Here is a 26282-nt window from a genome sequence, read left to right on the forward strand (position 1 = left end):
AATTGTGTGCAGATCAATGGAGGAAGCAAAGCACTGGCTGATAGGCTCGAAACACTGAAAGTGAACGTAATAAACTAAAAACCGCCAATTGGGCCAAAAGCAGAAGTAACAAAGGAAAAATGTATACATGGATCTCTATGTTACTATTACCTGTACTTTGATTAAGAGAAGGCATCTCCACAATTGAAGGTGTATTTTCATTTACCAATAACATTTTGGGAATGCCTTGAGAAGAAGACATTGCCTGATGACATATTTTGTGACCTGTCTAAGACCTTTGACTGGCATGCCACTACTGAATCTGAGGGAATATGGGCAACTGGCTCAAATCCTGTCTACGGGCAGACAATTACAATGTTTGTAGATGACACAAGTATTGTGATAGACAGTAAAACATCCATCAACCTAGAGTTACATGCCAAACAATTACTTGCAGATGTTCTGAACTAGTTCACAGTAAATTCTCTATCAATAAACCTCAGCAAAACGAATTACATTCATTTTCATTCTAATCACAAAAGCTCACAGGAGGTAAACACTGCACATGACAGCCAGTAGATACAGTGCATACATTGTTTGAAGTTCTTAGGCGTTCATATAGATAGTAGGCTTAATAGGGAAGAGCACATCCACCAAGCCCTGAAAAGACTTAGCTCAGCACCATTTGCAATGTGGGTAAAGGCCAAAATCAAAGACATCAGCATCTCAAAATCTAACTACTTTGGTTACTTACATTCACTTACATGTTATGGAATAATCTTCTGAGACAATTCACCACTGCCAAAATGTCTTTGCAAGTTAGGAAAAGGTTTCCAAATTTTGTGAGGAGTGTATCCAAGAACCTCATGTCATAATTTTTTAAGCAAATAGGGGTACTAACCACTGCCTCACAATATCTCTTTTCAATCATGACATTCACGCTTCACAGTCCTTCTTAATATTAAATGAATGGTATATATGTGGTGTCTGTTCTTTTGGGCATGTTCAAAAGAACAGACACCTTGTTGATCCATCAGCCACTATGGATTAAGACACAAAGAAATTACAGAACATTGGCTATTAGTGGGCATTGATTCAAATCAATGAGAAAAGTTGAAAATTTTCGCTGGACTGGGATTTAAACTCAGGTCTCCTGCTTATGAGGCAGATGCACCGACCATTGCACCATTTTGACACAGTGGTCATTGCAGTTGCATGGACTACCCTAGCATGCCTCCCACCAGACCCAAATTCTCAACTTATCCACACACTACTAATGTGGTGCCACTTGTCTGTTATCCTCATTACTTGCGGCATTTTGCTGATTCCTGTAAGAGTTCAAGCCTGGTGTGCATTGGCACTGAAGAAACAAGGGTCGTTCTTGCCTTAATTATATACATAGACTGTGGTGTCTGTTCTTTTGCAGATGTCAGTGCATCTGCCCAGTAAGCAGGAGACACAGCTTTGAATCCCAGCCTGGCACAAATTTTCAACTTTCCCAACTGATATGAATCAATTCTCACTCACAGAGAATGTTCTGAAAGAAAAGACACCTCATATATATAATTAAGATGAGGACAGGCGATGATCTCTTCAGTGCAGATGCAAACCAAAATCGAACTATTGCGGGAATCGGTGAAACGCCATGAGTAATGAGGATAATGGTCAAGAGGCTACATAAGTGGTGTGGATAAGTCGAGAATTTGGGTCTGGCAGGAGGTGTGCTAGGTTAGTCCATGCAGTTGTGATGACCACTGTATATGTATGGTCAGCACATTTAACTAGTAAGCAGCAGACCTTGGTTTGAAACCCAGTTCTGCACAAATTTTCAACTTTCCCCGTTGATTTTAATCAATGCCCACTCATAGCCAATTCTGTTATTCCTTTGTGTTTTAAAATAAATGAGTCTCTCCATCATCATAACACAATAAGGAAATATGACATACACTATGATCAGAAAATTTTGTCTCTGGTGCAAAAAGGTGTAAAATATACAAGCACAAAAATCTTTGAGTCTTCCAAGTAATATAAAATATCTATGGGGTAATAATATACTACTTAAAAGTAAACTAAAGGAATTCTTGCTTGAAAAGATGAATTCATTAGCAGAGCCGTGCGGGGTAGCCATGCAGTCTGAGGCACCTTGTCACGGTTCGCGCGACGCCCCCCATCGGAGGTTCGAGTCCTCCCTCAGGCATGTGTGTGTGTGTGTGTGTGTGTGTGTTGTCCTTAGCTTACATTAGTTTTAAGTTAGATTAAGTAGAGTGTAAGGTTAGGGACCGATGACCTCAGCAGTTTGGTTCCATAGTACTTACCACAAATTTCCATTTTCTTTAGCAGAGATAGATAAGATTATTTCCCATGTATTTCTGTGTATTCCTGCTTTAATGTGATTTGCTGCTTTCATTACATTAATTATGTTCTGTAAGTCAAGAAGATGGTCTATTTTTACTGTATAAATAGCTTTAAGTGATATCTGAAAATTGTAGCTTAACCTCTGTTTGTGAGTGTAATTAGAACTCACTGATTGCCTTTTTTTTATTATTATTATTTAATTTGTATTCTTAATCTTTGTCTGTAGTCCTGAATGATATGAATATAATAATGAGTTAAATGTTTTGACTCATTCCACAGCCATTCATTACCAAGCGTAAATGGATTTGTGGTATATGTATCACAGTAAATAAAAATAAATACAATATTTTTAAATGATTACAGTGTACACATACAAGTAGTTTTGGAATGTCCATTCACTTATACTGTTTGTAGACTCTCAGTAAGGTGTTTTAGAAGTTGTACACTTGAGTAGGGAGCATATTTTTCAGGAACTCTCAATCTGTGTGATACATTCAGCTGGCCTTTATTTCTTGTGTGGTATAAATGAACATCTGCATTTTTTTCTAGTAATGCATTGCCTTTGATTAATGAAAGCATTGTTCTGTATATGTACATAGCTGAAAAATTCAATACTTATACACTACTGGCCATTAAAATTGCTGCACCAGGAAGAAATGCAGATGATAAACAGGTATTCATTGGACAAATATATTATACTGGAACTGACATGTGATTACATTTTCACGCAATTTGGGTGCAGAGATCCTGAGAAATCAGTACCCAGAACAACTACCTCTGGCCGTAATAACGGCCTTGATCTGCCTGGGCATTGATACAAACAGAGCTTGGATGGGGTGTACAGGTACAGCTGCCCATGCAGCTTCAACACGATCCCACAGTTCATCGAGAGTAGTGACTGGTGTATTGTGATGAGCTAGTTGCTTGGCCACCATTGAGCAGACGTTTTCAATTGGTGAGAGATCTGGAGAACGTGCTGGCCAGGGCAGCAGTCGAACATTTTCTGTATCCAGAAAGGCCCGTACAGGACCTGCAACATGTGGTCATGCATTATCCTGTTGAAATGTAGGGTTTCACAGGGATTGAATGAAGGGTAGAGCCATGGTTCATAACACATCTGAAATGTAACGTCCTCTGTTCAAAGTGTTGTCAATGCAAACAGGAGGTGACCGAAATGTGTAACCAATGGCACCCGATACCGTCACGCCGGGTGATATGCCAGTATGGTGATGACGAATACACGCTTCCAATGTGTGTTCACTGCGATGTCACCAAACACAGATGTGACCATCATGATGCTGTAAACAGAACCTGGATTCATCCGGAAAAATTACGTTTTGCAATTCATGAACCCAGGTTCGTCATTGAGCACATCATCACAGGTGCTCCCGTCTGTGATGCAGCATCAAGGGTAAACGCAGCCATGGTCTCTGAGCTCATAGTCCATGCTGCTGCAAATGTTGTCGAACTGTTCGTGCAAATGGTTGTTGTCTTGCAAACGTCCCCATCTGTTGACTCAGGGATTGAGACGTGGCTGCATGATCCGTTACAGCCATGCGGATAAGATGCCTGTTATCTCGACTGCTAGTGCTACGAGGCCGTTGGGATCCAGCACGGTGTTCCATATTACCCTCCTGAACCCACTGATTCCATATCCTGTTAACAGTCACTGGATCTCGACCAATGCGAGCAGTAATGTCACGATACAATAAACCGCAATCATGATAGGCTACAATCTCACCTTTATCAAAGTCGGAAACATGATGGTTCGCATTTCTCCTCCTTACACGAGGCATCACAACAATGTTTCACCTGGTAACGCCGGGCAACTGCTGTTTGTGTATGAGAAATCGGTTGGAAACTTTCCTCATGTCAGCACATAATAGGTGTCGCCACCAGCGCCAACCTTGTGTGAATGCTCTGAAAAGTTAATTATTTGCATATCACAGCATCTTCTTCCTGTCGGTTAAATTTCGCGTCTGTAGCACGTCATCTTTGTGGTGTAGAAGTTTTAATGGCCAGTAGTGTAAATTATGAAAGACAGTTATGTATAAAAACCTGTTTGTTTTTAATTCAAAATTGTCCTAATGCTCTTTTTTGCAGTACAAAAATTCTTTTTCTGTTGTTGCTGCTGTAATTTCCCCAAACAGTAATTTCATACTGTAAGTATTTCCAGGGGCAGATGTGAACTCTGGCAACAACTAATTCATTATGAACTGCAAATTAAAACTGAATAAATTACAGAAAGGTAGGAAATTAAGGAGGTGGGGGCCTGGATAAGTTGAAAGAACCAAAGATTGTTGAGATTTTCAGAGGGAACATTAGGGAATTATTGACTAGAACAGGAGAAAGAATACAGCAGAAGATGAATAGGTAGCTTTGAGAGATGAAATAGTGAAGGTAATAGAGGATCAAATAGGTGAAAAGACAAGGCCTAGTAGAAATCCTTGGATATCACAGGAGATACTGAAGTTGACTAATGAAAAGAGAAAATATAAAAATGTAGCAAATGAAGCAGGCAAAAATAAATACAAAGTATAAAAAATGAGATTGACAGGGTGTGCAAAATGGGTAAGCAGGAATACCCAGAGGATAGCTGTAAGGATTTAGAAGCAGTTGTATGACTATCCAGTGCTCAGATGGAAAGCCAGTACTAAGCAAGGAAGGGAAAGGTGGAAAGAATATATAGAGGGTGTATACAAGGGGGAGTAACTTGACAGCAATAATACAGAAAGGGAAGGGGATGTAGGTGAAGATGAGATGGGAGATACAATGTTGTGAAAATAATGTGACAGAGCACTGAAAAACCAAAGTGAAAGCAAGACCCCTGGAGTAAACGACCTTCCATCACAACTACCAATAGCCTTATGAGAACCAGCCATGACAAAACTCTTCCATCTGGTGTTTAAGGTGCATGAGACAAGCAAAATACCTCATACTTCCAGTTAAAAAGACAGTAGGTGCTCTTGGATGTGATAGATGTTCTGTGCCATTCTGAACATCATGAAAATACAAGCAGAAGTAAAATGTAAGGGACTAAAGACTAGAATCATTTTCATTTAGAGTGAACATGTAAAAAAGGAGAAGTTGCAACATATGTAAAAGTTGGACACAAATAAAAAAATATCAAAACAAGCAGTTTTTGTGTAGATCAGAACCTATAAGCATATGCTTTTGAGTTTCCACTGCAGAATACTTCTCTTGTAATTGTATTTATTATGAAACAGCTTGCACATTATGCTAACAAAAAACTCCTATGTACAGTGTAGCATGCTCTATTTTAACCATTATTGGTGTTTTTACTGTGGTCTTCAGTCTGAAGACCGGTTTGATGCAGCTCTCCATGCTACTGTACCTTTGCAAGCCTCTTATCTTGGAATAACTACTGCAATCTATGTCTGAAATCTGCTTACTGTATTTATCTCTTAGTTTCCCTCCACTATTTTTACAGTCCACACCTCCCTCCAATACTGCTTGACACAATCACGTTGATTAAATATGTAGGTGTAACATTGCAGAGTAATATGAAATGGGATGAACATGTTAAGGATTGTAATAGGGAAGGTGAATGGTCAACTTTGTTTTATTGGTAGAATTTTAGAAAAGTGTGGCCCATTTGTGAAGAAGACCACTTACAGGACACTAGTGCAACCCACTGTTGAGTGCTCTTCGAGTGTTTTGGATCCACAACAGGTCAGATTGAAGGAAGACATTGAAGCAATTCAAATGTGGGCTGCTGGATTTGTTACCAGTTAAGCTCAAACAACATGCAAGTAGTATGGAGATGCTTCAGAAACTCAACTGTGAATCATTGGAGGGAAGGGACATTTCTTTCAAGGACAACTATTGAGAAAATTAGAGAGTTGGCATTTGAGGTTGACTGCAGAATGATTCTACCACTGCCAACATAAATTTCATGTACAGATGATGAAGATAAGATTAGAGGGATTAGGGCTTGTATAGATGCATAAAGACAGTTGTTTTTCCTTTGCTCTATTTGCGAGTGTAACAGGAAAGGAAATGACTAGTAGTGATACAGTGTACCCCCTGCCACACACCATATGGTGGCTTGTAGAGTATGTATGTAGATGTAGATCACTTCAGAATTTTCTACACCTTCTAGACATACAAGAAGCTCATCTATCTGGTTTTTCAGCTCCCTAGTGTTCTGATGAAACAAACTACGAGGGCAGTTCAATAAGTAATGCAACACATTTTTTTTCTCGGCCAATTTTGGTTGAAAAAACCGGAATTTTCTTGTGGAATATTTTCAAACATTCCCGCTTCGTCTCGTATAGTTTCATTGACTTCCGACAGGTGGCAGCGCTGTACGGAGCTGTTAAAATGGCGTCTGTAACGGATGTGCGTTGCAAACAACGGGCAGTGTTCGAGTTTCTTTTGGCGGAAAACCAGGGCATCTCAGATATTCATAGGCGCTTGCAGAATGTCTACGGTGATCTGGCAGTGGACAAAAGCACGGTGAGTCGTTGGGCAAAGCGTGTGTCATCATCGCCGCAAGGTCAAACAAGACTGCCTGATCTCCCGCGTGCGGGCCGGCCGTGCACAGCTGTGACTCCTGCAATGGCGGAGCGTGTGAACACACTCGTTCGAGATGATCGACGGATCACCATCAAACAACTCAGTGCTCAACTTGACATCTCTGTTGGTAGTGCCGTCACAATTGTTCACCAGTTGGGATATTCAAAGGTTTGTGCCCGCTGGGTCCCTCGTTGTCTAACCAAACACCATAAAGAGCAAAGGAGGACCATCTGTGCAGAATTGCTTGCTCGTCATGTGGCTGAGGGTGACAATTTCTTGTCAAAGATTGTTACAGGCGATGAAACATGGGTTCATCACTTCGAACCTGAAACAAAACAGCAATCAATGGAGTGGCGCCACACCTACTCCCCTACCAAGAAAAAGTTTAAAGCCATACCCTCAGCCGGTAAAGTCATGGTTACAGTCTTCTGGGACGCTGAAGGGGTTATTCTGTTCGATGTCCTTCCCCATGGTCAAACGATCAACTCTGAAGTGTATTGTGCTACTCTTCAGAAATTGAAGAAACGACTTCAGCGTGTTCGTAGGCACAAAAATCTGAACAAACTTCTCCTTCTTCATGACAACGCAAGACCTCACACAAGTCTTCACACCCAAGAGGAGCTCACAAAACTTCAGTGGACTGTTCTTCCTCATGCACCCTACAGCCCCGATCTCGCACCGTCGGATTTCCATATGTTTGGCCCAATGAAGGACGCAATCCGTGGGAGGCACTACGCGGATGATGAAGAAGTTATTGATGCAGTACGACGTTGGCTCCGACATCGACCAGTGGAATGGTACCGTGCAGGCATACAGGCCCTCATTTCAAGGTGGCGTAAGGCCGTAGCATTGAATGGAGATTACGTTGAAAAATAGTGTTGTGTAGCTAAAAGATTGGGGAATAACCTGGTGTATTTCAATGCTGAATAAAACAACCCCTGTTTCAGAAAAAAAATGTGTTGCATTACTTATTGAACTGCCCTCGTACTTTAATTTACAATGAAATGAATGTGGTACAAAGTGCAGAAGTCTTCCTTAGCTTCTAATTTCTAGCATGGATCCCTGTGCAGCCAACAAGTCTGTGTGAACAGAATAGCCCTTTTCCTCTTTATGTACTGATACTGATCAATTTTTCTCCAGGTTGTCCTAAAAATACACCCTTTCAAGAATGTATTGGGGTGTTTTGACTGATACAAATATACTTTTGACCAGTGTACTGGTTTATGTTTAGAACATGGAAATTCTAAAAGTGCTCATCAACAATTTCAACTTTTTAGGTTCCAGCAACTCTGAGTTTTGCAGTGCTGAGTTACTTTGAGATTTAAAAGAAAATTTTAAATTCAACTTAACCTAGGTATCTGTGACATCTGTTACATGAAAGTGTGTTACTTCTATTCAAGAAAATAACAATAGTAGGTGTTACATTAATGATGTCTGCCTTTATTTACAATTATGCTGTGAAATGGAAGCAGAGCTACCAATTAATAAGATAATATAATGTAATAATAATAATTATTATTATTATAACTGTCCTCTGGGACCATACACTATGAGAAATAATTACCTGAATATGCATGCTGTGGTACTATGTCAAAGATGCTCTCCATATTTATGTAAACTGTCCACAGCATCTTCCTAATACTTATTACATCTTGTTAGCACCTTGTATAATGTGGAGTGGAAAAATGTGTATTTGTTTACAGCATGGTGTCTTATTCAGGTTTTTAGTTTGTTGAGGTGAGGAGGAGGCAGAATAGCAAGCAGTCTGCATTTGTAAAATACTGGTTTCAGTATCTATAGGTACATGCTTCTTTAACAATTATTGGCAATTTTAACATAGGCACAAGGAAAAATACAGCACTAAGATAATACTGGATGCACCACATATATACAAGCTAAAGATAAAAATAGATAAACCTATGAGAGTAACTAAATATAATGAAACTTGTATTGATCACATGGTAACAAATATTCTTTCATGCTACTATGACACACAGGTAATAAACCCCATGCCAGTAGACCATTTTTCAATCATTATAGATATTAACATAAGGACTGATGGAAGTGAGCAGAAGATATGGGGGCTAAAAAAGGCAAATTAACTCACAAAACCTTATTCAGTTAAAAAAGATGTTAATGGTAGAAAAAAGGGAAGTAGTATATGGAGACAATAATGAAGATGCTAGATGGGATCAGTTTTTTCTTTATTTACTTATTGCTATAATGTTACATGCCCTGTCACTAGAATAGTAAAAGAAAGAAAAGCTCGGTGATTGGAGAGGTACTCATTGGAAGAAATCAAGTGAAAATGTGTTCTGATCCCTCTAAGCAAAGAAACATGAGGCATAAAATACATTGTACAAAATGAACAAGGAAGAGTACTGCAGTTCCATCAGAAAGACAAAGGAATTATTCACTGAGACAGCTGTAGACTGATGGTCCTTCATAAATGAAGACAGAGGAAAAGTAACAAAAATGGGCACATGACATCAACCCACTGACAAATGGCAACAGGGATCTAGATCCTCTAGAAACAACAAACACTTTCAACAGATATTTTATACCTGTAGCAGAAGAACTGATAAAACAAAATAAAACAGATGAACTAATGCTAAACATTCCACATATGAGTCATACCACTGCGTTCATTCCAGTAATTGATACAAAAGTTTCAAATCTAGTAAAGCAACTAAAGGTCAGACATTCACTTGGTTTCAATAGTGTTACATCACATCTCAAAGAAGTGTAGGGAAAGTATACAAAAACCATTAATACCTGTGATCAATGCTGCAATAGAGTATGGTATATTCTAAGATTCACTAAAAGCAAGTAAAATAACGTCAGTATTTAAGAGAGGAAACAGAGGTGAATTCAGAAAATACCAGTCAATATCATCAATCTGCACCCTTGAAAAAGTCTATGAAATGATAATACAGAATAAAACTGTTAGTTTAATAAATAAATTTAACATACTCCACTCATCACAAAATGGTTTCAGAGAAGGGAAATCAATAATAATGACATCAACTGATTTAGTTGAACATATTCTGAGTTCACTTGACAGGCAACAGATGACTTGCAGGATCTTCATGGACCTGTCTAAAGCACTTGACTGTGTGAATCATTCCAGGCTAATGGAGAAACTCTGTCAGTAAGAAATTTGAGGCACACTAGTTGAAAAAATATAATTACAGATCTGAATTACAAACTGTCAGATATGATGTGCCACAAGGTTCTGTGGTCTGCCTGAAACTATTAATTCTCTACGTAAACAATTTCCCAGAATACATAAAGCAGAACTTTATAAAGTATGCTGATGACACTTAACATTATATTGTAGCTGAGACAAAGGAGGAGCTTGAAAAGGCAGCACTCCTAAATTTTGGAACTGCAGACAAGTGTCTAGTAGAAAACAATATTTTTATAAATCAATCTAAAACAATGTGTGTAGTGTTCCAAACCAAACAGAGTGAAACTTATAATGTAAATATTAAATTAAACAGAGAGGAAATTAAAGATGTAAGCATTACACAATTTTAGGAACTATTACAGATAACCATTTGACATGGGAGCATGTAGAAAGATAAGCACCCACATATTCCAGATGTTGAGAAGAGCAAAGGTTATGGATCATTAGGTTCTCAGGATAATGTACTATAAATGTGTCATCTCACATTTGTCCTTATGAATTCATATATGGGGAAGTGCAGAAAAGAGCAGTGAGGTGTATAGCAAAAATACCACCCAAGCAGACCTGTAGACAAGCTTCTGAACACCATAATATTAAGACAGTGTACTTGCTGTACATATATCAGAATATTATGGCAGTGACGGTAAGTGAAAAACACCGCCTAAATAAACAATTGTGGAAAGGATAAGTTGCCACTCATCATAAGATGATACATTGAGTTGTACACAGGCACAACACAAAGACTGTTACATTTATTTATTTATCTTACAGCTCGAAACATGTATTTAACATGCATGGGCAATGTTATAATAATTACATTCACATTACTGATACACAATATAAATAGATTACATGCTACTAAGTAAAATATCATTTAAGTATATTTAATATAGCATTCCTGAGGTCAAATCATGTCAGCACCATACTGTATGGGCACTTCAATACAAGCCATTTTTTTTAACTCGTTTTTAAAAATTCTACCAGAAAGCTGTTTCAGGTTGTTTGGCAGAGAATTATAAAATATAGCTCCCTTAATGAATGGGGTATTTTTTGTTAGATTCAATCGTCTGCTCACCATATGAAAGTCTGACTTTTGTCTTGTATTGTAATCATGGATTTCCATATTCCTGTTTGTCACTTTTTTGTCTTTTTTCACTAATAATATTGATTGAAACATATATACTGCTTAGATAGTCATAATATTAAACTTAATAAACAGGTTTTTACATGAAGTTCTGGGTCTTACTTTTGCCATAGTTCTTATTACTCTTTTCTGCAATACAAATACCCTTTTTATATTGTATTGGCTACACCCACCCCACAATACAATTCCATAAGATAGATGGGAATACACCAACCCAAACTACGCTATTTTTATTGCTTCGATATCTAAATATTGGACTAATCTCCTTAGTAAATACAGACTAGATGTTATTTTACCACAGACATGATCTATTTGCTGATTCCACGAAAGTCTGTCATCTATATATATCCCCAGAAATTTACATTCTGAACAGGTAGTTTCCTGAATGTCCTCATTTAGAACAGTATTTTTATTTGAACTAATTGTCTTAAAATAAATTAAATTAGTTTTGTTAATATTGACCCTCAGGTTTTCTTTTTCAAAATGTGTTTGGGCTTTTTCAACAAAATTCTGTACCACTGAATTTAGGTCATCATTACTACGTACCCAGCAAACCCCAGAGGTGTCATCAGCATACATAGTAATACGATGACTGGTGTCTAATACTTTTGGGAAATCATTCACGTAGCAAATAAACAAGAAGGGGCCCAAGATAGAGCCTTGTGGCACACCAAAATTTATGTTCCTTATCTTTGATCTTCTTTTTGCAATTACCTCTCCATTATCATTCTATTAAAAGCAACAGTTTCCCACTGACACCATTATAAGCAAGTTTACTTAAAAGAGCGCCATGATGGACTCTGTCAAACGCTTTGGAAAGATCTAAAAACACTCCTGCCGTTTCGTAACCCTCATTTATTTTCTCCATCAGACAGTGTACAAACTGTACTGCTGCAGATATGGTGCTCCGACCACTTCTAAAGCCGTGATGGAAATCTCCTATTAAGTTATTCATATTATAGTGCTCAATTAGGATTTCTAGCATTATTTTTTCAATTAATTTACCAAACACTGACGTTAAGGCAACTGGTCTGTAGTTCTGTGGTTGTTTTCTTTCCCCTTTTTTATATAAAGGTTTAACTAAAGCAAGTTTCAGTTTCTTCGGAAACACACCTTCAAGTACACAATTTATTAGATGGACTAATGGTCTGGCTAACTCACCCTTGCATTTTTTTTCAGTAGAAAAGGAGAGAATTCATCCCATCCAGCTGATCTTTTATTTTTTAGGTTGTCAATTAGCTCTGTTACGTCCTTGATGGTTACTGAAGGTAGCATACAAGAGTCCCGTTCCTTTTCCTTATCATATTTAAACGGCCTCTCCTGTTTCATGCAAGTATCATTTTCAATAGCATCTATAAAGTAATCATTAAATATATTGCTAACTATATAAGGATCAGAAAAATTTTCATTATGTATACTTAACTCTATATTATTAATTTTAGTTTTTGAATCAGTGTTCCTCATATCATTAACTACTGCCCAGCATGACTTTGAGACACAGTCAGAATTTCGGATCTGTTTAGTAATATGTTCTACTTTCCTTCTCCTTACTTCCTTGCGATACTCATATTTTTATTTTTTATAATCCTCTTTATATGAATCAAGAGTGGTTTCTCTGTGTAGCTTATACATATACTCCATTCCTTCTTTGAGTCTTTTCGTTTTTTCATCAAGTTTTACACGTTTGACTACTGGAGGTTTATTTTTATTTACATTTGTCCTCTTTGCCGGGATAGTAATATCAATATGTCTAGTTAAAATTTTTACAAATACTTCCCATTTGCTGTCAACTCCCCTTTCTCCATAAACTGATTCCCAAGATTCTTGACCGAAAGTTTTCTTTAGCAAGGTGATGTTGTATTCAGAAAATAATCTTCTATTCTTATATTTTTTGTTTTGTTTAAGTTTATTAAGACAACCAATCACTAATAATTGTCCTAGATGATCAGATATGTGCCCGTTTACAGTCTGTGCCGAAACAACATTTTCATAATTGGTCATTACATGATCTATGGAACTGCTGCTTGACTCAGTTATTCTAGTGGGCACATGACCAAGTAGATCTTTAATATCATAGGATCTTATGCAGTCTTGTAAACCTTTGCATTTCTGGCTGTTGCTTAGTGTGTTTATATTAAAGTCTCCTAACATTACAATATTTACTGTATTGCCACCCTTGCTTAGCTTCCCCAATACACTATCCAGTGCTTCCAGGAAAACCTCGAGATTACCAGAAGGGGCTCGATATATACCTACCACAATAAATGGGACAGATACAATCATTAACTTAATTATCACTGCTTCAAAGTCTTTCTCGATACAATAATCCTTAACCCATGATACATTTTCTACAGAACTTATTAGGGTTACATTTCCTTACGTAAGTAGCAACACCCCCTCCGTTATGTTCTGTTCTACAAAAAACGATGTAAGATTATACTCCTGTAACTTATAATACTGAATATTATGGTTAGCTTTTTGATGCTCTGTAACCACGATTACATGTGGAGCTAGATCTGTAACTAAGGCCTCAAATACATCGATTTTGTTACCCAAGCCCTCAACATTATAATGTAAAAATGATACATTAGTACAATCATGAGAGGATATATCCTTCTCAAGGTTAACATTATCACACAAATTGATAGTTTCTAAATTGGGAACACTGAGGGACTTTTTTATCCCAAAAAATCAACAGTCTTGACACTGCAGTGAGGAATTATTTCCGTTTGCTTGCTCTGCAGGCATATATAATTATCACTTCCGTCTTTCGTGTGTATGACATCTGAGGTACAAGGTATCAGATTTGAATTATCGCTTTTTGTTTCCTCAATAGCTCTGTTGATGTCAGTTGCTAGAGTATTCTTACCCAGACGATTAAGATGTAGTCCATGTACAGTGAAGCTGCTTCTTTGATAACTGTTAAGGTCCAGCAGTCTCACATTTTTTAACTTGGAGCAGAAATGTTTTAATGTTTTATTTGTAGATCGGATTTCTCGGTTTACACACGACCAGTCGGGCAGATCAAATCTTGCCGGAATATTTGACAAGATCACATTTGTATGGGACAACATCATTAACATAACAATCAACTTTTTAATAAATGAACTGGCCTCGTTGCAATAAACGTCGTTTGAACCTGCTATAATACAAACGACATCACTTTCTGTAAAATCGGTGCAGTCATTGTTTACAGAGCTTGTTACGTCAACAAACTTCGCCCCAGGTTTAATAACGGATGAAATGCGCACGTTTTCTGTGGTCGAGTTAGACATACAATCTGAAATATTGCGTGCATGACTATCTCCGTAAATTTTAACATTCTTTTTACACTGAAATTGAGCTTGTTTAACCTTAGGACTACTTTTTGTAGTTTTGGTGACACTACTTGCATTTGCAGTTGCACTTTCACACGTGGTTTTCAATTCTTGTTGCTGTTTTGTTTTATGTATTTCACCCACATCGGACTGTTTTTCAAGTATTAATCTAGAATTTTCTTCCTTTAAACATAGTATTTCAGTTTTTAATGCCTGAATGTCATTTTGAAGTAATTTTATAATTTCATTTTTGGAGTCCACTATAGTTGCAAGATCGGCCGTTTCGTTACGTAAACAAGCGTGACACGTCCACGGAAAATCTTCACTGATGTATTTTAAGTTTATTTTCGCGCACTTTTCGTGTAACCAATAGTTGCACTTGACACACCAAATACCTTTCATAACTCGCTTTTCACATTCTTTACACGACGAACTGCTTATTTTTTGCCTTTTGGACGAGAGCACAGTGCCACTACACTTTTCTATCGGCGCCATCTTGTTTTCTGCCTCAGGGCTGAGAGGCTGGAGATAGTGGCAATGTGTGTGTGAGATGTGATTGCTTGTGTGAATGTTTATGTTTTACTTTTCTGATGAAGTTTTTGGCCGAAAGCTTGGTGTGTCAATGTATCATCTTTATGGTGAGTATCATTTTATCATTTCCATAACTGTTGACATTTCAACCTGGACCTCCTATAAAAGGATGTACATGAATATGTAACAAGAAGAAAGGAAAATTATTATGCAAGACAATGAAATTGCAAACTGACAATGAGTGCTCAAGATGAAGCAGGCAAAAAGGTTTTTTAACAAGTTACCAAAATCAGTTATGGAATAAATGGAATTAATTTTTTGAAAAAATTCTTTAAAGGTGTATCTCACTGAGAAATGTATATACAGTATGGGTGAGTATCAGATATCAAATTAAATGTTAGATTTTATATTCAAACAAAAAGTATGTAGCAGACTCATACCTGCCTGTTAAGTGGAATCCTGTGTTCTTTATTGTACATGGGTTGTATTTAAGCTTTGATGTAATGTAACATGGTGAATGCATTCAGAACACAGGCCTTCATCTGTCTTATTCTTCCTGCCTACAAAATTTTATGACACACCCTATATTTTCAGCTGAAAATCATCAGCTAGGGTCCATGGACAAAGAATAAATAGGCTGATTACTGATTCATCAGAAGACTTTGACGGAATATTAAGGGAAAATGTTTCATATGAGTACTGAATGTACGTCTAGGTGATGAATATGCATTTACCATGTGTGGAGTTTGAAGATCATTAAATGTTTAGGTTAATAATGAGTATGTTACACACTTCAAATGTCCTTAAAAAGGATTTGGTAAATGCGCTCAGTTTTGTTACATACTGATTATTTACATTTCTGACAATCACTTCTCATTGATCAGTGACACAACACTAACTTCCATTTTCTAGTGACATGCTACAATCACCTTGGAGTACTGAATCTCTTGAGGTACAGATAAGAATTATATTTATTTATATAAGTTACAAGCACTGGGGCTCTTATAGTCACATTTTCAGCTGGAAGAAAAAACAAACATCCTGCTTCATGAAGGAATTATCCAAATGGGATGGAGATCAGTAAATGTGATGTACATGTACTGACAAACAAATGATTACAGAGTCAGAAAAATTGGATGATTTATTCACGAGAGAGAGCTTCAGAAATCGAGCAAGTCAATAACATGCTGATACACCACTGGGCTTTATGCAAGCAGTTATTCAGCTTGGCACTGATTGAAAAAGTTGTTTGATGTCCTCCTGAGGGATATCATACCAAAATCTGTCCAACTGTCATGTTAGATCATCAAAATACTGAACTGGTTATTGGGCCCTGCCATTATGCTCTAAATTTTCTCTAGTGGGGAAATATCTGGTGACCCTGCTGGCCAAGGCAGGGTTTGGCAAGCGTGAAGACATTCATTAGAAACTGTCACTGTATTCAGGCAGACATTATCTTTCTGAAATGTACACTCAGGATGGCTTGCCATGAAGGACAACATAACAGGGTGTAGAATATCAATGTACTACTGTGCTGCAAAAGTGCCATGAATGACAACCAAAGGGGTCTTGCTATGAAAAGAAATGGCATCCCAGATCATCACTCATGGTTGTCAGCCTGTATGGCAGGTAACAGCCAGATTGGTATTGCACTGCTGTCCAGGGTGCCCCAGACATGTCTTTGGTGATAACTGGGTCCCAGTTCGAAGCCAGACTCATCATTGAAGACAATTCTACTTCAGTAAATGAGATTACAGGCCAAAGACGTGTCTGGAGATGACCTGGACAGTGGTGCAATACCAACTTGGCTGCCACCTGTCATATGACCAGACAAACAGGAGTGATGGTCTGGGGTGTCATCTCTTTTCATAACAAGACCCCTTTGGTTGTCATCTGTGGAACCCTTACAGAACAGTAGTACATTGGTGATGTTCTAAGCTACATTTTGTTGTCCTTCATGGCAAACAATACTGGGCTTACATTTCAACAATTTAATGCCCACCCACACATAGCGAAAATTTCTTCTGCTTATCTTCATGCTTGCAAAGCACTACTTTGGCCAGAAAAGTCGCTGGGTTTCTCCTGAATTGAGAATGTTCAGACCATTATGGGCAGAGCCCTCCAGACTCTCAGGATTCTGATCATCTAACATGTCAACTGTGCAGAATTTGACAATAGAAGATGGCGGCGCGCGTTGATGTAGTAATAAATCGCTCGGTAAACTATGAGTATTTAGCGTCTACAAAGTGCATATCGTGTGATAAAATAGTAAAAAGCGGTATTAGAACTTGCCCAGTGATGCATATGTGGTATCATCCACACTGCTTTGCGAAAGTAAATCTCGAAAACATATCGTGTGCTTGTGGAACAAAGTGCAACGGTTATCTAGATGCGACTGGAATGTATCGTGAAAATCGCGAAACCAATGTATTAGAAACACTACAGAAAGAACTTCAAGCCACAAGACAACATGGTCTGCTACTGGAAAGCATGATCAAAAACCTTTCTGAACCGCCACATAAGGAAAAAGTTCGAAATTTGTACAGTGATGTTGTTTTAAATATTTGTATTAACAAAAGAAATGACGCTCCATTGAAGAAGAGTGAACATGAAAAATGTGAAACAGTAAATACAGGTAACCTACAAAGTGCTTCTGAACACTTCTCGTGTAATTTAAAAATGGTTAAGAAAAATTACTGCAGTAAGTTGAAAACAAACACGAACATGAGTCACCTTACAAATAACAAAAAACAGGTGCTGTTACTTTCAGATAGTCACGGTAGGAACTGTGCAAAAGTACTGAACGAAATTTCAACAACCAGCTACAAATTTACATCTTCGATAAAGGCAAATGCTATATTCAAAGAAACAATATGCAATATACAAAACAAAACGTCTAGTCTAGGGCAAAATTATTATGTTGTCGTCTTAGCTGGTGCAAACGATATTAATGGATCAAAACGTGGTTTTATAACATCACTAGATGAAAAGATCGCAAAAACTAGGCACACACAACTAATTCTATGTACAATACCGTATAGATATGACATGCAAAATGAAAACTGCAAAATCTACCAAATGAACAGTTACTTGATGCAGAAGGCATCTTACAGTGAACACATCAGAGTTTTAGATGTAAATAGCTTCCTCCAACGGAAAGACTTCACCAGGCATGGGTTTCACTTACATAAAAATGGGAAAAAGAAACTGTGTGTTAATCTGCTGAATGCCATCAAAAGCCCACTGGTAACAAGAAGTGCCATAAAACGTGTTACACCAGGACATCAAACATATTTGTGGTCAAATGAAGCTAATTTGGTGGACAATCTCAGAAGAATGAGCAATACTGCAGCTGAACCAACAGCAACACTAGGAGCTGAAGAGCCATCAGTAACAACAACAAAAGTGAATATGCAGTCAGGGTCATCAAGGAAAACACCAGAAACAGTTTTAGAAAAGAAGAAGCTATCCACAGTCAGCACTAAGTCACCACCAACATCCTATGCAAATATCTCATCAAGCGCCACAAATCAGTCAGCCCACGACATCCAAGTGGAAACAGCAAAAAATGTGCAGCCACACTCCAAATCAGTACCACTGGAAACTGTGACAAGATCTTCAACACGAAAACGCAGACCTCCAGCCTACAGCCAGGATTTTTTATGGGCAAGAACACCAGTAGCTCTCTGCTAGCATCAAACCAAAGGAAAACAGGTGCAGAGCAAAATCTTCATGAACCAAAACTAGAAGAAAACCCGGTGAGTGGTGTCAAAAATCATTCCATTGGGAAACAGTCACTATTATCCTTTAAAATATTACACCATAATGTGCACTCAATGTTTAATAAGTTACTAGAAATAGATCTCTTCCTAAAAACAAAGCCACACTTAGATGTTCTCTGTATTACTGAACACTGGTTAACAGAAGACAAAATTAAAAAAACGCCACTTGGCGAATTTACTCTAGCTGGTTATTCTTGTCGGAACAAAAGTAAGGAAGGTGGTACAGCAATCTATGTCAAAAAATATTTAAGATAGAAAAGCCTCACAAAGTACAATAATATGCAAATAGAAACAGACTTTGAATTCTCCTTAATTATCTTAACAGACTATCACCTATTGATACTGAATGCATATAGAGCCCCTGATGGGAACATCCAAACCTTCAAACACTCCCTTGAAGCACTACTCACAAAAATTCACTCACTAAACAAAAATCTATTAATAAGTGGAGACTTTAATATTGACTTCCTCACACCTGGAAAAAACAAAGATGAATAGTTGAATATTACAAATTCATTCAACCTATCCCCAACTGTAAACACACCAACTAGGATCACAAAAAATTCAAAAACAGCTCTAGATCAGATTTTCATAAATCCAGACAAACTATACCACTCAATCAAAGTCATCAGCACAGGTTACAGTGACCATGAATCCCAAATACTAACAGCGAATTTAAATTAGATAGGACAATATCCCACAATAACCAAAATGCAAAGGCAATTTAATGATGATAATATACGGCTTTTTAACTATCTGTTAATGGCTGAAAACTGGGCAGAGGTCTATAAAGAAAATGATGTAAACTACATATTTAATTCCTTCCATGAAACATTTCTCCACCACTTCAATACTGCATTTCCACTGAAATCCAGGAAAATCGGAGACAAACACACAAACTCATGGGTAACAAAAGGGATAAGGATTTCCAGCCAAAAAAAGCGTGACTTAAAAAATCACATGAAACACCATGATGCCGATGATCAGTTTAGGTCATATTGTAAGACCTATTTTGCAATCTACAGAAAAGTTATCCAACAAGCAAAAAAATTATACAATGATAAATTTATAAAGGAATCTAACAATAAAATGAAAGGCTTGTGGACAGTTGTAAAAAATGAAACAAACAATAAGCAGCAGGTTATAAACAAAACATTAAAACTAAACCTAAATGATGAAGTCACATCAGATCCCCATAAAATAGTAAATGGTTTTAATGACTATTTTAGCAAAATAGCAGAAAACCTGATAAAGAACAACTGCTACAGACCAAATACTCAACACCAAACACTAATAGAAACCATACCAGCACAGGCATCAATGTTTCTTCACAAAGTCTCCAATACTGAAGTACTTACAGCTATAAAAGGACTAAAGAATAAGTACTCCAGTGGTAGTGACAACATTCCTGATTTAATTGTAAAGAAATGTGGAGAATCCATTGTAGAACCCCTAACCCACACAATAAATGCATCCTTTACAAATGGAGTTTTCCCTGACCTACTAAAGACTTCTAAAATTACCCCACTTCACAAAAAGGGCTCTAAAAATGATGTAGCCAATTACAGGCCCATAGCACAACTCAGCTCATTCTCAAAAATATTTGAAAAATTATTTTACACCAGATTGGAAGACTTTACTAATAAACTATCCTTATTGACAAAACACCAGCATGGTTTTAGAAAGCAAAAGACAAATACCACAGCTATTTATGAGTATCTCAACAAAACCTTAAAAGCACTGGATAATAGGGAAATCACTACTGGTATCTTTTTAGATTTATCCAAAGCCTTTGATGTAATTGATCATACCATACTCCTTAAGAAGTTAGCAAATAAAGGTATAAGAGGAATTGCAAACAAATGGTTAGAATCTTACCTGTCAAACAGATTTCAAAAAGTTGAAATTAATTTTGAAAAAAAGAATGCAACCACCCATCAATCTACTGTCCACTCCTCTGACACAATGCCCATTAGATATGGTGTGCCACAAGGCTCAATCCTGGGACCCATACTGTTTCTGCTATACATTGATGATATAAGCACGAAGCTTGCTACAGGACATACCACACTATTTGCCGATTACACAAGTATACTAATAACGGGTACTGGTACAGAGGACCACAACCTAAAAATTAAACCGCTTATGTCGTCAGTCAGCAAATGGTTCAATGAGAACAAACTGATTATAAACATACAGAAAACAACGTACATCAACTTCAGAATCTCATCCCAAAAACAAGAAATGCCTGATGTGATTCTAAATAACCAAGAGCTTATGTGTGTGGACTCTGTCAAGTTTCTTGGCATATGGCTTGAAGGAAATCTTAAGTGGGAGACTCACACAAATTATATCTCAAAAAAGCTCTCAACTGTGTGTTACATTTTAAGGATACTCAAAAAATCAATCACAAAATCTGTTCTCATACATGTATATTATGCTTACATTACAGTATTATGCTACATTACAGTATGGAATCATATTTTGGGGGAACTCACCTGGAGGTAGATATATTTTCAAAATGCAAAAACAGGCAATATGCATAATATGTAATCTAAGACATAACGAATCATGCAGACAACATTTCAAAACAAATGGCATTATGACACTGCCCTCCCTTACATTTATAATATCGTCTCATTTGTCAAGTCATACCTGTCAAATAATGACTGCATACTAAAATTCAATGGAGATATTGATAACTGTGCAACAAGGCAGCAATCTGACCTACATATGATTCAGTCCAGAACTATCTGCTACCAAAAAAGTGTTTTAAATGTTGGGATACAAATGTATAATAATTTACCCAATGAAATCAAAGCAACAAAGAACCCAAGAGCCTTCTCACATAAGTTAAAATAATATCTCTTGGACCATAGTTTTTATGCAGTTGATCGTTTTTTTGAAAGGGGTTAAAATGTAAACAATATGAGAAATGTTCAATTAGGTCTGAAAATTATATACTGTGCATGTCTATGAAATATACAGGATTATTATATACTGTGCATGTCTATGAAATACACTGGACTACTTTACTATTACATTTGTATTGGCTGTTTGTATTTTACCATACAACATTTGTATTTACTGTTTTGTTAAAGATAGCTAACTTCCTCATTGCAAAATAATGTAAAATCAATTTATTAAATATTACTTGTAAATATGTTCCCTTGACATGTCCAATATCGTATGTACAACCTTACAATTCTATGATTTGTATTAACTGTTTTGTTTAAGATAGATAATTTCCTTGCTACAAAATAATGTAAAAATCAATTTGTAAAAATTTGTATTAACTGTTTTGTTTAAGATAGATAATTTCCTTGCTACAAAATGATGTAAAAATCAATCTGTAAAAATTACTTGTAAATAGCTCTCTTGACCTATCCAATATCATATGTACAGCTGTACAATACTATGATTGCCTGGATCAATAAAAATACAATACAATACAATATCCCTCAGGAGCACATCCAGCAATTCTATCAACCAATGCCAAGTCAAATAACTTGTATTTGTATTTCTTTATTGGTCCTCTTAATCATGTTTAGGTACATATTTTGCACAAACGATGTATGACAAGTCAGGTTGGTACAGTATATACAACATCATACACATTGTTATTTTGAAAGAATAAATAATTAAAAATTATTCAAGACATGTTGAATATTGTTGACAAATTTAATATAATGAAATAAAATGATAGACTTATTAAGAATATTTGAGCAGTTACACTACACTTTTCTGGTACTCTAAAAACTTGGAAACGGAATAGAAGCAGTGGTCATGCAGGTACTTCACTTTAAACTTTTGTAAATTTTGCATCTGTTTCAAATAGGGTGGGATTTGATTGTACAGCATTATGCCAGTATGATACACTCCTCTCTTACAAATGTTTGTACTTACTGTGTCGACATGCAAGTAATGCTTCTGCCTAGTATCACAGTTATACTTGAAGATATTTCCATCTTTTAAAATACTTCATTTTGTGAAATTTAATATTTCATACATATGTAAGCAAGGAAGAGGCAGTATACTGAGATTTTTAAATATTGGTTTACAGGAGTCTGTGTACTTAGCATGGTTTATTATTCTAACAATCTTCTTCTGTAGCCTAAACTGCTTGCATAAGGGCCAGAGGTGGTGCAAAACATTATTGACTTGCTCAATTTGTGAAGCTCTTTCTCTTTATAAGTCATGCAGTTTTTCTGAAATTGTAATAATTTGTTTGTTTGTACATGTAAATCGTATCTACCAACCTCTGTCCCATTCTGATAATGCCTTCACCATGTGTCACTTTTTGTCTCAGAGTGTAAATCTGGGGTAAATTTTGGTGATTTAACATTTGTTTGAGTCAGTAACATAGAAAATAGAGATAATGTTAACATGGGGTATAGATCTTTCAGTTTTTTGTTTTGCTTTAATGACATGAATAAATGAAGCAATGTGGTGATTAAGTTTGTTAGAAGGCCTACATAAAGATATTCTGTATCAGTCAAAAAATACAAACAATGCTCACCCAAAATGTCAAGTATTGTTTGATGATTGGAGACAATTACACCCACTTTGTTCTCCTTCAAATGATGACAGTCACGCATCTCCCAGGTGATACCAATAAGTTTTGAGATATACTTCAGTACTTTAGATACATCACTGTAAGAAAGAAAAATAGATTTAGACTTATTTTTTGTACTAATTATTCATTACACTGCACTCAGTTAAAGATTACTTTTTCTTTCAGTTGCTTGTACAATTCAGGTTATAAATTACAATATTTTTGTATCTTATACTGAAAATTAATTACTACAGAGACATATATGATTAGGGATTACTTGTCGTTATTTCCTAAAACTCTATCACATAGATGGTACAGCACACTTAAAGATGAGAAAATATTCTCTATGTTCCATTTCAACTGGTCATTTTGTACCACAAAACAAATGAAGCAGGGGAGTTTGTTCAAACTTACTTCTCAGGATGTAATAATACAGCAAGTTTTGGAAATGAGGAGGGGGAGGTGGTGTGATTGTTTGAAGGGGGGTGGGAGAGGTGGGGGACATTTGCTCCATACTATCAACAAGTAAATCCTTGATGCTCATCCACAAACTGAATGCAAGTAACAGGAAACTTCCTCAATGTGAGACTACAATACTTGTGCAGCAGAGTGCCACAGTGGTAATTACCATCTTTAACTTGTCACCTAAGTCATAAAACTCTGCAACAAAGAACCATTTTTGGTACAAGTGTTTGCCCCCCAACTGCAAGTAAGTAATCACTTGCATATACATGCAGTATTGTGACATGATTCATCCAAATTAGACACTATATCACTATATCTGCAACAATGTATGGTTGTGCCATATACCAAATAACAGGGTCCAACAGAAATGTTAAGTTGATATTTTTGCATAGCAGAATGGGAAGCAAACAGGGAACAATGCTCCAGGATATTATCTAAGAAATGGATGTCACTTGTCAATAAAGAAGGGTTGGTGCAGACACCAATCTGAAGATTAGTCATAAGGTTTTACTTGTAGCCTCAAAAAATTACACTTGATTTTTTGTTTGTATGCTGGTGCATGTCTGCAGTCCTGGTACATGTTGAAATCCTTGTGTTGCACTACCACAGTATGTCACTAGAGGAGCCAAAACAGTATGTCACAGACCAATAATAGAGTGGACTTCGTTTTCTGCATTTGAAGGAAAACAACTTAGGAACAATCCATAATAATTGATGGAAGTGTACAGCAACAAAGTATCATTGTCTGACACAGTGACTGGGTGGCAGAGGCTTTCCCTGCATGGTCAAAGAAATCTGAATGACAAAAACCAAAGTGTTAGGCTATCTCTCTTTAAAGGATGGTAAATCACAAGAGAAGCTGACGCTCTGATCACATCTGAGGTGACACTGACAAAAGCAAAAATCAGTCATAGATCAGTTTTCAACATCTGGCCCAACATTTTGAACATGACAGAGGTTGCTGCTCACTGGGTTCTGTGACTGCTCACACCCATTCAAGAAGCCGTCCAAACCAAGGCAGCAGTAGAAATACTGTAGGTGTCTCAGTCCAATCTAGACAACTTTTTTAGCCACCTAATCACACTGGATGAGAGCTGTGTGTATTGCTATGATACTGAGACAAAGGAGCAAAGCAAGTAGCGGAAACATGTGGATTCACCACTGCTGCAAAGGGCAAAGAGTCAACCATCATCGAGCAAGGTGATGCTAGGTGTTTTCGCGACTGCCATGGTGTGGTGCTAACAGATTATGCTAATAAGGAGCAAATTATCACAGGAGTATACAACTAAAATCCCCTGAAAATGTTACAGGAGGCTGTCAAAATGACGTGGAGCAGAAAGCTGTCTGAGAAGGTGTTTGTACTCCATAAAAATGCCTGAGCTTATTCTGCGCAAGACACAGTCACACAAGCTGCATCTTTGGGCTATCAAGTTTTGTGTCACCCCATATTATCCTGACATGGCACTCAGTGGCTTTCCTTCGATGAAGAGACCATTTTCAGAATGCAATGAGGTGATTTTCAACGTGGAACATTTCCTGAGCAGCCTAAATGCAGACTTCTACAACCAAGGTCTCCACCAAATCATTCACTGTTGAGAAAAATGTGTTGCATTGAAAAGTGAACACGTAGAAAAAGACGAACACAAAATTTTCACTTTCACAGCTTGAGTCTTCAAAGTGATAAAATTCTATGATTACTCCTCTTATAAACATTGGTCTGGTACACAATTGTTCCTTTAGCATGTCAAGGATTACTGTTTGGGCCTTATGGACAAAGGCGTGGTAGACATCACAAGGTATTGATATACCGTAGATGACACAGGGTTGCCCTTAAAGCTCAATATGTGGGTGTATGTTCTGGGATCTGAAGACTAAATTGGTACTGGAACTGTTTGGTGAAGCTAATAACATGAATGGAGTCAAGACTTAGGTTGAAGACATCTAAGTGGTGTCTGGGGATGCAGATGGGAGTTGAAAGAAAATGCCAAATATATGCTCTTATAGATATACATTGACTTTAGAAGCATCAAATTGGTGATAGCTACAAATAAAACTAAATATATATTAATTAAAGGATTGTTCTCCATAAATCACAACCCAACTCTTATGCGTGATAACAGCCCAGTTACCCAAAGCACCATTTTCAGATACTAAAAAGTATTCTTGAATGGTAAAATAAACATTTTGATGCTATCACAGTTTGCCAAAAGACACCCAAGAATATGTGTAAAATTAATCAGATATAAATTACTCCTTCAGCCTGTGATATTTTACAACAATGCATTTTGATCACCATTGTGGGCTTTCCTGCAAGTGTTTGAGTTCACAGACTGATTGATAAGACACAGAGCCAGCCCAAGATACCTGAAGTAAGAAGTTTTCCTGAGATATCTGTGAGTGTTTAGTATTTCACCAGCAAACACTC

General features: G+C 37.0%; 1 protein-coding gene across 3 annotated transcripts in view; it reads right to left on the reverse strand.

Annotated features, from left to right (window-relative positions):
* Positions 1-26282, reverse strand: part of LOC126249625 (1-acyl-sn-glycerol-3-phosphate acyltransferase alpha) — a 716534-nt gene that overhangs the window by 26082 nt on the left and 664170 nt on the right. For all 3 annotated transcript variants that reach the window (XM_049951296.1, XM_049951298.1, XM_049951297.1), the window contains one exon: positions 23357-23490. In XM_049951296.1, coding sequence (XP_049807253.1) covers positions 23357-23490 — 134 coding nt within the window. The remainder of the gene's footprint in view (positions 1-23356; positions 23491-26282) is intronic.

Source organism: Schistocerca nitens, chromosome 3 (assembly GCF_023898315.1).
Source record: "Schistocerca nitens isolate TAMUIC-IGC-003100 chromosome 3, iqSchNite1.1, whole genome shotgun sequence".
Classification (NCBI taxonomy): Eukaryota; Metazoa; Arthropoda; class Insecta; order Orthoptera; family Acrididae; genus Schistocerca; species Schistocerca nitens.